This window comes from Pristiophorus japonicus, chromosome 13, assembly GCF_044704955.1.
Source record: "Pristiophorus japonicus isolate sPriJap1 chromosome 13, sPriJap1.hap1, whole genome shotgun sequence".
In the NCBI taxonomy this organism is placed as follows: domain Eukaryota; kingdom Metazoa; phylum Chordata; class Chondrichthyes; family Pristiophoridae; genus Pristiophorus; species Pristiophorus japonicus.
The window spans coordinates 146,725,218-146,738,496 of NC_091989.1; the positions used below are offsets into that span (position 1 = coordinate 146,725,218).

Here is a 13,279-nt window from a genome sequence, read left to right on the forward strand (position 1 = left end):
AGGGAGGTGTGGGTGGAGAGGAGAGGGAGGTGTGGGTGGAGAGGAGAGGGAGGTGTGGGTGGAGAGGAGAGGGAGGTGTGGGTGGAGAGGAGAGGGAGGTGTGGGTGGAGAGGAGAGGGAGGTGTGGGTGGAGAGGAGAGGGAGGTGTGGGTGGAGAGGAGAGGGAGGTGTGGGTGGAGAGGAGAGGGAGGTGTGGGTGGAGAGGAGAGGGAGGTGTGGGTGGAGAGGAGAGGGAGGTGTGGGTGGAGAGGAGAGGGAGGTGTGGGTGGAGAGGAGAGGGAGGTGTGGGTGGAGAGGAGAGGGAGGTGTGGGTGGAGAGGAGAGGGAGGTGTGGGTGGAGAGGAGAGGGAGGTGTGGGTGGAGAGGAGAGGGAGGTGTGGGTGGAGAGGAGAGGGAGGTGTGGGTGGAGAGGAGAGGGAGGTGTGGGTGGAGAGGAGAGGGAGGTGTGGGTGGAGAGGAGAGGGAGGTGTGGGTGGAGAGGAGAGGGAGGTGTGGGTGGAGAGGAGAGGGAGGTGTGGGTGGAGAGGAGAGGGAGGTGTGGGTGGAGAGGAGAGGGAGGTGTGGGTGGAGAGGAGAGGGAGGTGTGGGTGGAGAGGAGAGGGAGGTGTGGGTGGAGAGGAGAGGGAGGTGTGGGTGGAGAGGAGAGGGAGGTGTGGGTGGAGAGGAGAGGGAGGTGTGGGTGGAGAGGAGAGGGAGGTGTGGGTGGAGAGGAGAGGGAGGTGTGGGTGGAGAGGAGAGGGAGGTGTGGGTGGAGAGGAGAGGGAGGTGTGGGTGGAGAGGAGAGGGAGGTGTGGGTGGAGAGGAGAGGGAGGTGTGGGTGGAGAGGAGAGGGAGGTGTGGGTGGAGAGGAGAGGGAGGTGTGGGTGGAGAGGAGAGGGAGGTGTGGGTGGAGAGGAGAGGGAGGTGTGGGTGGAGAGGAGAGGGAGGTGTGGGTGGAGAGGAGAGGGAGGTGTGGGTGGAGAGGAGAGGGAGGTGTGGGTGGAGAGGAGAGGGAGGTGTGGGTGGAGAGGAGAGGGAGGTGTGGGTGGAGAGGAGAGGGAGGGGGGGGGAGAGAGGAGAGGAAGGGAGGGAGGGAAGGGTGGGGGGGGAAGAGAGGAGAGGGAGGGAGGGAAGGGTGGGGGGTAAGAGAGGGGAGGGAGGGCAGGGTGGGTGGGAGAGGAGAGGAGAGGGAGGAGGCTGAACGGGCCCGGCGGATGTGAAGAAGCCGGGCCCAAGACTTCGGTCGGGCCCCGCCCCCAGCAAGATGCCGGCCGGGCGGGCCCCGCCAAAGGACGAAGGAGCGGAGTGGACCGGAGTTAAAGGCCGGGGAAAGCCAGAGCTGGCGGGGGGGTCGTCGTAGAGGGAGCGAGGCGGGGGGGGGGGTCGTCGGAGCGGGAGCTGGGGGGGGGGGGGGGGTCGTCGGAGCGGGAGCTGGGGGAGGGTGGTCGTCGGAGCTGGGGGGAGGGGGTCGTCTGAGCGGGAGCTGGGGTGGGGGGGGTCGCGGGAGCTGGGGGTTGGTGAGAGAGCCAGCTGAACAGGGGAGGAAGCTGGAGCCAGAGCAGGAGCTGGACCAGGGAGGTGCAGCCTGATCCTTGCAGCCCCAGTGAGGCCAATCAGCCAGGGCTAGGGGATGCATGCTTCGGGCCCCTCCCACACAGTTTCGGCCGCCTGGACCTACTGCACTGTAGCGCACCTGTGCAGAGGTCCCGGCACTGATTTCAGCGCAGGGACCTGGCTCCGCCCCTCACAGCTCGTGCTGCGCTGCGCCGCGCCGAGCTCCAAAGGACCAACAGGGAGCCGGAGAATCTGCAGGTATTTTTAGATGCACTTTTGGGCGCGGAAAACGGGCGTCCAGGTCAGGGCTGCGCCGTTCTAGGCGCGGCCCGAAACTTGGGCCCTATATGGTGCAGTCAGAATGTATTATTTAGCCCTCCCCCCAAACAAAAAACAAAAGTTTCCATCATGAAATATACAAATGATGTTGAGGAATTTGAATGTACGTTCATTGAAGAAAATATATTTTGGGCACAACTGATACTGCTAAATGTGGAAAAGGTTTCCAGTATGTAGATGTAATGACTGTATGCACAAATTGTAACTTTTAAGTTTTGCCAAATGTTCTCTGCCATTTTTTTTTAACGACAATCAGCTATCAATTAAAAATTGTTTCATGGGTTAACGTGCCAGTTGAGTATTACATATGTTTCATCAGGAATAGTACAACCCCTGCCTGGTGCAGTGACTTTTTTTAGTTCCAGCTCGGCAATTTGTAAACTTTGTATGGAATCTTTGTTATTTGGGAAGTGAAGCAAAGCTCCCACCCCCACACGCCTTATATTAAGAATCAGTCGACTTCTCAACCTGTCACTGAGCTCAATGGCCCAGAAACTGCGGTCGGAGGCTTCCTGCTGGCAGATGCCTCCGACTGCATTAATTTCTATGAAAGTACCTGGAGGCCCCGGAGGTTCGGCGACTTGTCCTGGGGCTCTACGCAAAGGGCAGTGTAGAGGCCCACATATCCCAGGATCGTACGGATCTCTGGGATCACGTGAGTAGGCCCAACTTATCGGGAATAGTGAGATCCCCATTCATATTTATGGTAATTCCATATGTATGGAGCTGCCGTAAGTATGAATGGGAATACGCCCAAAAAACACAAACACTGAAAATAAATTTTTAAAACATTACATAATTTAATTAAATATTTTATACAAATATTTACTTTTATGGAATTTTTTTAATTTAAAAATAAACTTATCTTAATGGACAAGGTTTTTAATATATAAATGAGTGTTAAGATTTTTTTTTAAACTCTTATGCTGGTAAAAGCAGGCCTTATATTGGGCCTGAAATCGTGCTCCCCACGGGTGCATGTGCACTTCATATGCACCCATGGGGAGCACAATTTCAGGCCCAATATGATTCGGAACAAGGTACAACCAGCTGTAAAATATGAGTCGGCTAGCTGCACAATACAGTTTACAGATACCTGGTACAGAATAGAAGCTGCAGGATAACAACACACTTCAATAGTGTCCTGTTGTAATTTACACTGGAGTATTTAGTAGTTTGAAATAAATAAACTTAACATTAATTGCTGCTAATTTTTTCTGTCTTTTGATGTTTATCTCTGTTACAATAGTTGTTCTTGCATATACATTTGCAGCACAATCCTGTCATGATTTCCTATCATATCAGTGGTGCTAGAGGAACCTTTCGCAATGAATTGTCAATTGATTGCATAAAATGGAATCCATACGAACTGCATGGACAATTTTGTAATGAAACTGCATAGATTTGCTGTATACCCATGTAGAGAGTTCCATCGCAGTATTTTGCTTCTGTAGAGTTCCATGGCTCGGTCTCCTATTGTAACTTGTTATTGCAGGAACTCACTTTGTTCCTTTCATAATCCAATAGTTCTGTGAACTCTTTCTGTAGGTTTCTTGCTTTCAAGCTGAATCAAATACAGCAGTCTGCTGCTACAAGATAAAATGGTATAAGAATATAATGACAAACAAGATGTGTTGAATGAGAGAGCTCGAGTAAAATAGTTTCTCAGTTCAAAATCTGTAACAAACTCTGTTGACCAAAGCTATTTCTGTGCCTGTGTTACTTGATTCTTCAGATGTTGCAACAAGAAAGTCATTATTACACAAAGCAACACCCAGCAGTTCTACCTATGTTGCATTGATAAAGTAACTGTTTGCTTCTTTGAGTAAGTTGTGTGCCTTTCAATTTTGCTGCTTTAATGTCTGAACATTCCCAGACACCAGATGGCAGCAAAATGAAGCGACATATTTATAACTTGTTCTGCGTTCTGGATCACAGATCGGGATCCTGATAGATGTGACCACTTCATTGAACCCATTGTATATTTTTCCTAATCCTATGAAGGCATTCTATAGGGATCTCATTAGAATTAGAAAATAAACTATTACTCGATTATATCATTAATTACATTTTGAAGATAACTTTTCATGTCAGTCGTGGCTCAATAGATAATATTCTCTCCTCATGAGTCAGAAGGTTATGGGTTCAAGCTCCACTTTAGAGACTTGAGCACATAATCCAGCCCGACACTGCTGAGGGAGTGCTGCACTTCAGAGGTGGCATCTCAGGAAGACATAAAAGATCCAATGGCACTATTTGTAAGAAAAGCAGAGGTGTTCTCCCGGTGTCCTGGCCAATATTCATCCCTCAAACAACATAATTAAAACAGATTATCTAGTCATTATCGCATTTGTGTTTGTGGGACCTTCCTGTGTGCAAATTTTTTAAAAATTCATTCCTGGGAAGTGGTGGTTGCTGGCAAGACCAGCATTTATTGCCCATCCCTAATTGTCCTCGAGATGGCGATAGTGTGCCACCGCCTTGAACTGCTGCAGTCCACATGAAGGTACTCCCATCATGTTGTTTGGATTTTGATCCAGCGATGATTAAGGAACGATGAGATATTTCCAAGTCAGGATGGTGTGTGATTTGGAGGGGAACTTGCAGGTAATGGTTTTCCCATGTGTCTAGTGCCCTCGTCCTTCTATGTCGTATAGGTTGCGGGTTTGGGAAGGTGCTGTCGAAGAAGCTTTGACAAGTTACTCAGAGCATCTTGTAGATGGTACATGCCCCAGCCATGGTGCACTGGTGGTGGAGGGAGTAAATATTTAAGTTAGAGGATGGGATGCCAATCAAGCAAGCTGCTTTGTCCTGGATGGTGTTGAGCTGCTTTGGTATTTTTGGAGCTGCACTCATCCAGGCAAGTGGAGAGTATTCCATCACACTCCTGACTTGTGCCTTGCAGATAAAGGCTTTGATGAGACATTTGCCGCAGAATACCCAGCCTCTGACCTGCTTTTGTAGCCACAGTATTTATGTGGCTGGTCCAATTAAGTTTCTGATCAATGGTGACCCTCAGGATGATGTTGGTGAAGGATTCAGCAATGGTATTACTGTTGAATGTCAAGGGGCAGTGGTTAGACGCTCTCTTGTTGGAGATAATCATTGCCTGGCACTTGTGTGGCGCGAATGTTACTTGCCACTTATCAGCACAAGTTTGAATGTCACCAGGTCTGGCGGGCATTAACTGCTTCATTATTTGAGGAGTTGCAAATGGAACTGAACACTGAAATCATCAGAGAACATCCCCACTTCTGACCTTAATGATAGAGGGAATGTCATTGATGAAGCAGCTGAAGATGTTTGGGCCGAGGACACTGCCCTGAGGAACTCTTGCAGCAATGTCCTGGGGCTGAGGTGATTAACCTCCAACAACCTCAACCATCTTCGTTTGTACTAGGTATGACTCCAGCCAGTGGAGAGATCGTCCCCCGATTCCCATTGACTTCAGTTTTACTAGGGCTCCTTGATGCCACACTCTCTCAAATGCTGCCTTGATGTCGAGGGCAGTCACTCTCATCTCACCTCTGGAATTCAGCTCTTCAGTCCATGTTTGGGCCAAGGCTGTAATGAGGTCTGAAACCGGGTGATCCAGGCGGAACCCAAACTAAGCATCGGTGAGTAAGTGCCGCTTGTTAGAACTTCAACGACACCTTCCGTCACTTTGCTGATGATTGAGAGCAGGCTGATGGGGCGGTAATTGGCCGGATTGGATTTGTCCTGCATCTTTTGGACAGGACATACCTGGGCAGTTTCCCACATTGTTGGTTAGCATTTCCTACATTACAACAGTGACTACACTGCAAAAGTACTTAATTGGCTGTGAAGCACTTTGGGACATCATGGGGTTGTTAAAGGCACTATATAAATGCAAGTTCTTTCCTTATTTTTCTAAATCGCTTTATTAATTCTTTTCAAAGCACAAATACATTGTGAATGTAACCACTGCTTGATGTCTTTAATTGATTCAGTAGTTCGAATTGATAAATCTGGTTCTCCAAAAGAAGTTTGCCATTTTTTTTAATCCATGACCAATTCAGGATTATTTTAACCTCCTCACAATGTGGAGAACTATAAATAAGAGATCTTCGATGAAACAAACCAGAATTGATAGAAACATTCAGCAAGTCAGGCAGCATCTATGGAGAGAAGAGATGGGTTACCGTTTTATGAGTGACCCCCTTGTTAAAACTCGTGGTGAAGGTATATATGATGGAGCTGACGCCCTTGCTAAGGATGGATTGTTCAGTATCAAAAAGGGAACGGCTGGAGGGGATACAGAAAATATGGCAAAGGGTGAGATTGAAAGGAGAGGTGGGGGATCAGAAGAAAGTGAAGAGGGATCAGGAGATAGTCTGGCATCCAACTGTTATTGAAGCTTGCGGTTTTTGCTACCTGACGAGCACTGGATAAGATAATGAGTGATAGGGAACTGAGGACCAGGACAGCTCTGAAATAGTGAGTCCGTGCTGCTGAAAAGAGGGGTCAAGGGCATGCATGTGATATGGAGGAGAGGGTGGATTTGTGGTTAGAGGAACATTGAATATCATGGAAATGTTGTTGATTATGGGTCGATGAGAAAAAGGATGAATTTTTGAGCTGGAATCCAAATTCTGAGTGAGGTGGAGACCGGTGCTAAAAAGAAATGAGGCTGTGAAACCAAATCTTAGCAAATACATGATGAAAAGCAAGATGGGAAAGAGCTAGCAGTGAAGGTGAACCAGTTAAAAGTGACAAATCATGTCAAAGAGTGCAATAGACCTTTTTCAGGGTAGCAATTCCTGACCGGGAGGTGGCAATGAATTAAACAAAATGCAAAAAAATTGCAGGTGCTGGAAATCTGAAACAAAAACAGAAAATGCTGGAAACACTGAGTAGATCAGGTAGCATCTGTAGAGAGAACAGATGAGTTAGCGTTTTCAGGTGTGGAACCTTTGTCAAAAACTGTTTATAGGGCACTGTTTATGATTTAGGCATCTTAGACAGTTAAGTAAAATGTATAGAAACACGGGAAGGTTTCCACTGCTTGCAGTGAAATTGTAACCAAATATATAATGAACACTTTACAATCTCATTACAAGCAACGAAAATCTTTTCCCCCACTAATGAACTCCTACCCGATAAAGAATCCTTTTTAAACATTTGCTTTTTGAGTCTTATATTCATTGCCCTCCTGAATTTGTAAAGAACCAGTGATTCCAGTTATTTTGTTTACTTCTGATCCTTTCCTGTGTAAAAAGTGGAAGTTTCTTTCCCTTGCACCCTCACCTTGATAAACTATATTATATATGTATTCCAATATTTTGTTACAAAAACAATCTCTCAGCATTTTTGAGGGAAATGGTGAGGAGCTTTAGTGAACCTCACTTCTCGAGTTTATAAGATATTAAAGTGAAAATCAGTACTATATTACAGTAAAGCAAACATTTAAAGACACATGCTCATGTTCAGTCCTTGATCGATTTACAGGTGCAGTAGTTGTGACTTTGCTACAACAAATATGAACGGTTTAAAGTGTCATATGAGGCGCCATCCACAGGAACCACAGGCTGTTCAGTTGCTGGAACAGTACAAGTAAGTAAATTCTAAACAGACAGTTCAGTAATTGCAGATGAATAAATAAAATCTTTATTTTCTTTATGATGGAAAATTGTGTTTAAATATGAAGTTCGTCAAAATTGCAAGACCAAATTGAAGATAAATCAATGTGCAGCTTGTATTCACTCAAAGTTTGCCTTGCTACCATACTGTAGGTTTGTTCAAGTATGGTACTTCAAGGAGCTGCCCTGTTCAACAACTTGAGAGGGGGGAGTTGGGAATTATCCAATCCTAGCATTTGTTACTTCACTAATTTTTAAAAATCTGTCCAGACTTCATGGGCTAAACTTTCCTGTTTGCGCCGCCACCGCCTGTATCTCGGTGGTAATTGGCCATTTATAAGAAAATAATTAAACAATACTGCCCGATCTGCGCCGAGAATTAAAGCATTAATTTTAACCTGATGGTATCTCAGCGCTGGTGGGGGGCGGCAGTCTGCAGCAGCGGGTGGTCTTCGTCCTCGTAAGGCCAGCTCGATCCAGACCAGCCTTACTGCGCATGAGCCAAATATTTTTTTTCTTCTCTTTGTGCACATGTGCAATGGTTGGTGTGCTTATTTTTGCGCATGCGCGGTGGATTTTCTTTATTATCCGCGTTCCGGGGGTCAAGGGTCATCCCACGCATGCGCGTTTGAGTAGGGAGGGCTAAGGAAAAAGAGAGTAGACTTCAGTACGATTGAAGATTTATCTAATTAAAACTAAAATGGAACAAAAATTAACGGTCGCGATGGAGGTGGAGCCCGAAGCGAACGTTGGAGGGAGGAAAAGGGCTAAACGCTTTTCAATGGAAGCCCAAGTGCGTTGGGACAGATTGACCCAGGATGGTCGTGACAAGCCCAGCCCTCAAGTATACCAGCGAATATGGGCAGAAATTGCCGAGACGGTATCCTCTGACGCCCAGATCCATCGGGGGGCCAGTCCAGTGCAGAACGCGCTGGAATGACGTCGTTTCGGTCGCAAGAGTAAGTCAAAACTTTAATAAATTTAATAATTCAATTATTCATTAGTTAAAATTTGAAAGTGCCATTCTCTGCATTTCTTAATATCTAAATTTGGAGTTACTATAAACGATGTTATTATATTGTTTTGCGTTAATTAATAAGATGTGTTTATCATGCACAACTTGAAAGGTGACGATGCCTTACTAGGACAGTGTTGAAAAGCATTGGGAGTGCTTACTAGTACTTGTGCAATTATATTAAACCATGGTTTTATCGTATTTTCAGGAAAAAATCGCTTTCAGCCGAGGCGAGCATCGCCGAACTGGGGGAGGGCCAGCAGAGCTGCAGGAGCTGAGCGACCTGGAGGAGCGGGCTGCAGCACTCACTGGGGTGCATGATCGCATGACCACTCGTGGTGCTGATCCGGTGCTTCCGTGATGTGAGGAACGCAAGATCCCCGGGATATGCATAATGCATAAATGCTGCATTCTAAAGCTAGTACCATTATGAAATATTAGAATGCCATACAGTCTCTGTAAATTATGTACATTCATTGCATGTAGTGTATCTCGTTGAAATATAATGCAATAATGTTGCGCCTCCTCATATTCATGCACACTGTAAGCTATAAAATGTCACCTTCACCCTCCCTCTCTCTCCCACCCTCCTCCTTCCCTCACTTCCTCGCCCTTCTGTTTACCTATTCTATCTTGATTTATAGCTGAAGAGGAGCATATAGTAGTGTTTACAGAGGAACAGGAGGATGACTTTGCTCAAGTGCATCTAATGCTCGACCTGCCACAGGAAATCGACATCGAGGAGGTGCTACAGTCCAATGAAGAGTCCCTCATGCTTGCGACCACCTCTTCCTCCGTCGAATCAATTTTTCCTGGATTCAGCTCCGAGGAAGTGGCTGGACCAAGTGTTGTGCAGCAGTGCTCACCGAGTGTTGTAGTACCCGTGCCTAATCTGAGGAGGCTGCTTCGGAATGAGATCCGTGCAACAAGACAGGCAGACACACAGATGAACATGGTTGTGCTGACGAGGGCGAGTGTCGACATAGGTCGACAGCTCCTCGAGGCAGTTGGTGCACTCACACAAGAGGTAGCATCGCAATCAGCGCGACATTTGGAGAAGACAGCGGCGCGGATTGGGGTGATGCAGCAAATCGCTGATTCCGTGGTCGCCTTGCGGCGGCCAGTGGAATCGGGGAACGACACTGAACCCCGAGGTGTCGTACCAATCATGCCTACAGCACATGGGAGTCAGGAGAATGCAGATTCTTCTGACTCCGAGGACGGATCGTCAGACCCTACCACCTCTCCACATTCCCCACACTTGGCACTGCCATGGTCACCCCGCCTTCTGCAGCTGCGCTCGGGACACACTGCTGCACAACGCCCTGACATTGATACAGGTGGGGAGGGGCAGGGGTACACGCAATCCAAATAAACATTTAAATGTCAGGTGGGGGCGCGGTGGGGGGGAAAGGCGGTGGTTGCAAATGAATTAAAAATGTTTCCTGTCTCGTTCAATGATTGTGGGGGAGGAGGGTGGGTTGGTGTGCGTTGTTGTCTATTAATATAAAAATGTTTTCTATTGTGTTAACTGTTAGTGGGTGGGTGGTTGGTTGGGTGGGTGTTAGTTTATTATGAAAAATAGTTTACTGCTCGGGGTGTTGTGTTGTGTGTTAAAAGTGCATTGTTGACTTATTCAAATCTTGTTCATTTTTTAAATTTTAAGTATCATTACTAATTTTTTTTTCTTAATTTACTTCACACTCAGCCTTTTTCAAAATTAAAATAACTTTTATTGAGCTTAAATTTTTGTGATGTGTCTCACTCACTTTTGATAAATGAGAGGTCAACAATCCATACAATCAATGTAAAGGGTACAAACAATGGACATTTTAACTGAACTCATAACTGTTCAAGCAAAGCGTTCATTTATGAGCTGCTGACATAACAGTCTTGCTGCTGCATAAGCGTTGCAGGTCTTCTCCAGTGGTGTTGGGGTGGCTGTTATCATGGTTTCATCGCCAGACTCCTCCTCAACCTCCTGTTCCTCACCTTCCTCTTCCACTTCTCTAACTGGCTCGTCCACTATGTCCTGAGGTGGACCTGCAGTCCCCTGCGGCATTTCCTGCCCGCTTCTGATTGCCAAGTTATGCAACATGCAACACACCACAATGGACTCCGTGACCTGCTCCGGATGGTATTGTAAGTTGCCTCCAGAGTGGTCCAAGCATCTGAAGCGCTGCTTCAGCATTCCAATTGTCGTTTCGGCCATATTGCGTGTGGCTATATGGCTTTGATTGTAGCGATGCTCGGCTCCTGTCTGTGGCTTACGCAGGGGGGTCAAGAGCCAGGTGGCGATGCAATATCCTTTATCACCAAGCATCCAGCATTGACCTTGTGGCTGATTTTTAAAGAGGTCAGAGACAGTGCTCTCACGCAAGATCATGAATGCTCCCTGGAAAATTGGCATTTACTGCCATGATTATTTGATTGTGGTCGACAATGAACTGCACGTTCAGGGAGTGGAATCCCTTTCGGATACAAAAAACCTCTGCATCCTCGAAGGGTGCTTGCAGGGTGATGTGCATACAGTCTATTGCACCCTGGACCTTAGGGAAGTTTGCTATTCTTGAGAATCCCAACGCCCTTTCACTCTGCCTCCCTGGTCATTGGGAAGTTTATAAAGTCAAACCTTCGTGCGTAAAGCACTTGTGTCACCTGCCGAATGCAGCAATGTGCGGCGTGCTGAGATGCAGCACATGTCGCCAGCTGATACCTGAAAGGAGCCCTATGCATAGAATGAAAGTGCCACAGTCACCTTAACCTCAACGGGCAGAGTGGTTTTGATGGTGCTGGTAGGCTGCAGGTCTTAATGAGCTGGCATATCTCACTGACTACCTCCTTCTAACATGTTGCATGTTAGAAGTGCAGCCTTCTAACATATGTGTCCTCGGAAAAGTCCAGGTATGATCGCTTATCCCTGTACATGCGTTGTGGGTGAGGTCTCCTCAGCAGTCTACCACCTCTTTGAATGGGCACATAATGCTCTCCAATAAACCACCTTCCAGATTCTCTCTGCGGCATGTAATTAGTAGCCAGCGTTGGTTGAGAAATTACAAGCCCCATTTTTTTTTAAGGTAAATTTACTGAAAATTGTTCTAAAATTAATAAAATGTCATTAATCTCTCAAATCTCTCCTCAAATTAAAGAATATATTTTTATAAACCCCTGAAATTATAAGTATTCCTCAAAAACAATAATAAAATGCTCCAAAAAACAATTGAAGTTTAAACTGCAATTTAATATAGCTGCAACTCCAATTTCAAAATGACATCCATGTTGCTGGGTCTGGGGCATTGAAGTGCACCCTTTACACAGCGATGTTGATAGCGGGCTGTATTCTGGGCGTTTTTTTCAAATTCTAAACTATCTTACGGGCGTGCACGACACTGTTGAGGGAAAATTGATGCCATCTACTTGGCGGGCGGCTGGAATTACCGCCGGTGATGATTTGAACCTGAAAATACCGCCGACGGTAATCAGGCAATATATGGGTGAAAATTTGCATGTGGACCTAAAAACTGGCAGTAAGGCCTTAAAAGCGATAAATCGGGCAGTAATTGAACGGTTTAAAAACCCAAAAGTTTAGCCCCATGAGCTGTATTTGAATCCCAGCCGGATCTATTATTTTAGATTTAAGGATGATATCCATTCATGATGCTAATCTACCAATGCCCTCGCTAGCTTTTGAACTGTCACAATGAATCAAAGCTGCAGCAAACAATGCTGCTTGTTAAGTGGAGCTGTGTAAAATACTGTGAGGTACTTTTCTGTATTCGCCCTCATCTAGAGTTAAATTTAATCTAAACCAACTTCTAATCCTTGTTTTAAGTGTTTATCACTAAAACGTGAGTTTGAAGAGCATTTTAGTAAATTACCAAATGTTGTGTATATTCCTAACACACTCCCACTCATTTCATTAATTCATTTAAATTACTTTTTAAAATTTGACTGTGGAGGCATGCCTTTATGTACAGATTCTATAATCCGGTGCAACCAAATAGTTGGTGAGTTCATTGTTGGGGGTGGGCCTTCTGGTATTCAAATAATAAAGCAGTGGAAAATGGTTGAAAAATGCATACATTTACATGTGATTATATTACTTGTTTAAAAAGCAATCCCTCTGCCTCCTACATGCTTATGTAAAGTGTTGAAGTATATTTACTAGCTTTAAGTAGTTTCTTCCAATTAATAAATTTTAGATTTTTCCACGTAATGGGTTCAAGTTTCGGCCTGAGTTGCTCCTATTTTTTTGGAGTTAACTAGTTTAGAATGAAGTGTCTTAGAAATTACAATTCTCAACCTTTAGTTTGCTCCAGTTCTAGTGAGTTAGAACAGTTTCATTTTAGAACAGATTTTTTTTCAAAAGGGGGCGTGTCCAGCCACTTACGCCTGTTTTAAAGGTTTAGGCAGTGAAAACTTACTCCAAACTAACTTAGAATGGAGTAAGTGCAGATTTTTGTACGCTCAGAAAAACCTTGCCTACACTTAGAAAATCAGGCATAGGGAACGAAAGATGGGGGGGGGGGGGGTTAACAAACATTAAACACTTCATTTTTACAAATAAAGAGCCATCATCAATAATAAATGATAAATAAATCAATAAATAAACCAATCCAAATAAATTAAAAAGATTTAAAAAATTAAAAATCACAAATAAAAAAATATTTCTACTCACCTACTGCAGCACCAGAGAGAAGAGAAGAAGATGGGAGTGGGGAGGGAGAAGAGAAGATGATGGGGGGGGGGGGAAGAGAGAGAGAGAGAGAAGAGAAGGGGGGGGAAGAGAGAG

The 13,279-nt window shown here is 45.5% G+C and overlaps 1 protein-coding gene across 4 annotated transcripts in view; it reads left to right on the forward strand.

Moving 5' to 3' along the window:
* Positions 1 to 13,279, forward strand: part of znf507 (zinc finger protein 507) — a 94,159-nt gene that overhangs the window by 72,916 nt on the left and 7,964 nt on the right. For 3 of the 4 annotated variants that reach the window (XM_070898083.1, XM_070898084.1, XM_070898082.1), the window contains one exon: positions 7,342 to 7,446. In XM_070898083.1, coding sequence (XP_070754184.1) covers positions 7,342 to 7,446 — 105 coding nt within the window. Of the gene's footprint in view, positions 1 to 7,341; positions 7,447 to 8,695; positions 8,906 to 13,279 lie in introns of those variants that run through there. The other variant, XM_070898086.1, reaches the window with a different exon arrangement.